Source organism: Myotis davidii, unplaced genomic scaffold (genome assembly GCF_000327345.1).
Source record: "Myotis davidii unplaced genomic scaffold, ASM32734v1 scaffold401, whole genome shotgun sequence".
Classification (NCBI taxonomy): domain Eukaryota; kingdom Metazoa; phylum Chordata; class Mammalia; order Chiroptera; family Vespertilionidae; genus Myotis; species Myotis davidii.
In genome coordinates, this window is record NW_006291020.1 from 225,730 (window position 1) to 227,922 (window position 2,193).

At 38.3% G+C, this 2,193-nt stretch overlaps 1 protein-coding gene across 2 annotated transcripts in view; it reads right to left on the minus strand.

Moving 5' to 3' along the window:
- LOC102758833 (Fc receptor-like protein 2) overlaps positions 1–1,833 on the minus strand; it is a 17,128-nt gene extending 15,295 nt beyond the window's left edge. For both annotated transcript variants that reach the window (XM_015564233.1, XM_015564232.1), the window contains exon 1: positions 1,729–1,833. In XM_015564233.1, the coding sequence (XP_015419719.1) occupies positions 1,729–1,759 (31 nt within the window). In that variant the 5' untranslated portion in view covers positions 1,760–1,833. The remainder of the gene's footprint in view (positions 1–1,728) is intronic.
- Positions 1,834–2,193: the final 360 nt, after the last annotated feature.

The window sequence follows — 2,193 nt, forward strand, 5'->3', positions numbered from 1 at the left end:
AATAAAACTAAAAAAAAAAAAAAAGACCGTACCCTTTTATGTAATGATGCAAGGAGAAAGGTCTGCCTACTCTGCCATCTTCTTTTTAATTTTTTTATTGGTTTTTAGAGAAAAAGGAACTGAGAGGGAGAGAGAGATACATTGATGTAAAGCAAAACATCCATCAGCTGCCTCCTGCACACCCCCTACCAAGGGTTGAGCCCCAAACCTGGGCACGTGCCCTGACCAGGAAGGGAGCCGAACTGGCAACCATTGAACTGGCAACATTTGATGCACAAGATGACGCCCAACCAACTGAGCCACACTGGCCAGGACAAGACCAGAAGATTTTAACTGATGTCTTCAGAACCTTTTATTCCAAAGCAGCAGAATGTACATTTTTTTCAAGTGAACATGAAATATTTTCTAAGGTGGACCACATGTTAGGACACAAAATAAGTATCAATAAATTGTAAACGTTTAACATTACGTCAAACATCTTCTCTGACCTTATAATAGTATGAAACTAAAATTAATCACCAGAAAAAAACTGGGAAGCACAGAAAGTCATGGAGGATTTTCAGCTTCTACTAAAAAGCATTCTACTAAAACATGGATTCACAATGAGATCAAGGAAAAAAGTAAAAAGAAACCATGAAACAAATAGAAATATGAACACAACAACCCAAAATCTATGGAATGCATCGAAAGTTTTCTTCTTAGTTCCAAGAAGGAAATTCATAATAATATAGGCATACCTCAAAAACAGAAAAAACCTCAACTAAGCAATCTAACTTTAATCATAAAGGAACTAAAAATAAATAAACAAGACCCAAAGTGAGTAGAAAGGGAATGATAACAATCAGAGCAGAAATAGATAAAACAGAGTCTAAAAATATATATAAAAGATGAATGAAACCAAGACCTGGTTCTTTGAAAAGATAGATAAGTTCGACAAACTAGCCAGACTCATTAAGAAAAGAAGAGAGAGGACCCATATAAATAAAATAAAATTGAAAGAGAATATGTAACAGCTGACACCACAGAAACACAAAAGGATTGTAAGAAAATGTTATGAACAACTATATTCCAACAAGTTGGACAATCTGGACAAAATGGGTAAATTCCTAAAAACATACAATTGTCCAAAACTGAATCAGGAAGAATAAAAAAATCTAAATAAACTACTACAACTAATGAATTTGAAGCAGTAATTTTTAAAAAACTACCAAAAAACAAAAGAAATCCTGGACTGGATGGCTTTACAGGTGATTTTTACCAAACATTAAAAGAAAAACTAACTGTATCTTTCTTAAACTATCCCAAAAAATATTCAAGAGGAGGGAAATCTCTCAAGCTCATTTTACAAGGCCAGCATTATCCTAATCAGGGTGCATCAGGAGGCAACCAATCGATGTGTTTCTTCCACATCGATATTTCTGTATGTCTTTCCCTCTCTCTTCCACTCTCTCTAAACATTATCCTAATTTCAAACCAAATAAAGACACTACAAAGAATGAAAATTAAAGACCAGTATCCTTGATGAGTATAGATGCTAAAATCCTCAAAAATTATTAGCAAACTGCATCTAACAATACATTAAAAAGATCATACACTATGATCAAGCAAAAAATTAAATAGCAGTAAGCTTTAAAAAGTAAGTAAATAAGTAAAAGAGGTTCTGAGATGCCCACGCACAGGTGGCTCTGCTCTGGCCCCACCCAAGTCCTGCTCTAGCTTTCTACCCACCGAGGGCCAGCAGCAGCAGCCACCGCAGCATGAGGGTGGAGGTGAGCAGTTCTCCCAGGAAGGGTCCGTGCAGCTCAGGTCCTGGAGCAGAGTCTGTCCCCACAGATTGTGAAGCTGGGTTTGGGCACTGTGATTCCTCAGCGATTTTATAGAAATAGAAAACAGGAAGTAGGAAAGCTGTGTGCCACTCAGCATTCTCCCCACCACAGTCTCCTGGGTGCTAAGAAAGTCGATGTTCTTTACAGAGCTGCTCAGACGTGTGTGTATTGATGAGAGATGCCCCGTGAAATGTAAGGGGTCTTTATCCTAGAGATGAGGTCCCTTCGGAGAGACTGTCCTGCTTGCTTTGATTTTGCAGAAAGTGTTGATGGAGCTCTGGAACCGGTGACATTTAAATCAGTTGCTGTTCGCTTTCACAGGGAAATCCCCTTCATCACTCGGGATGCGTGCTGCGCTGTGCAATTC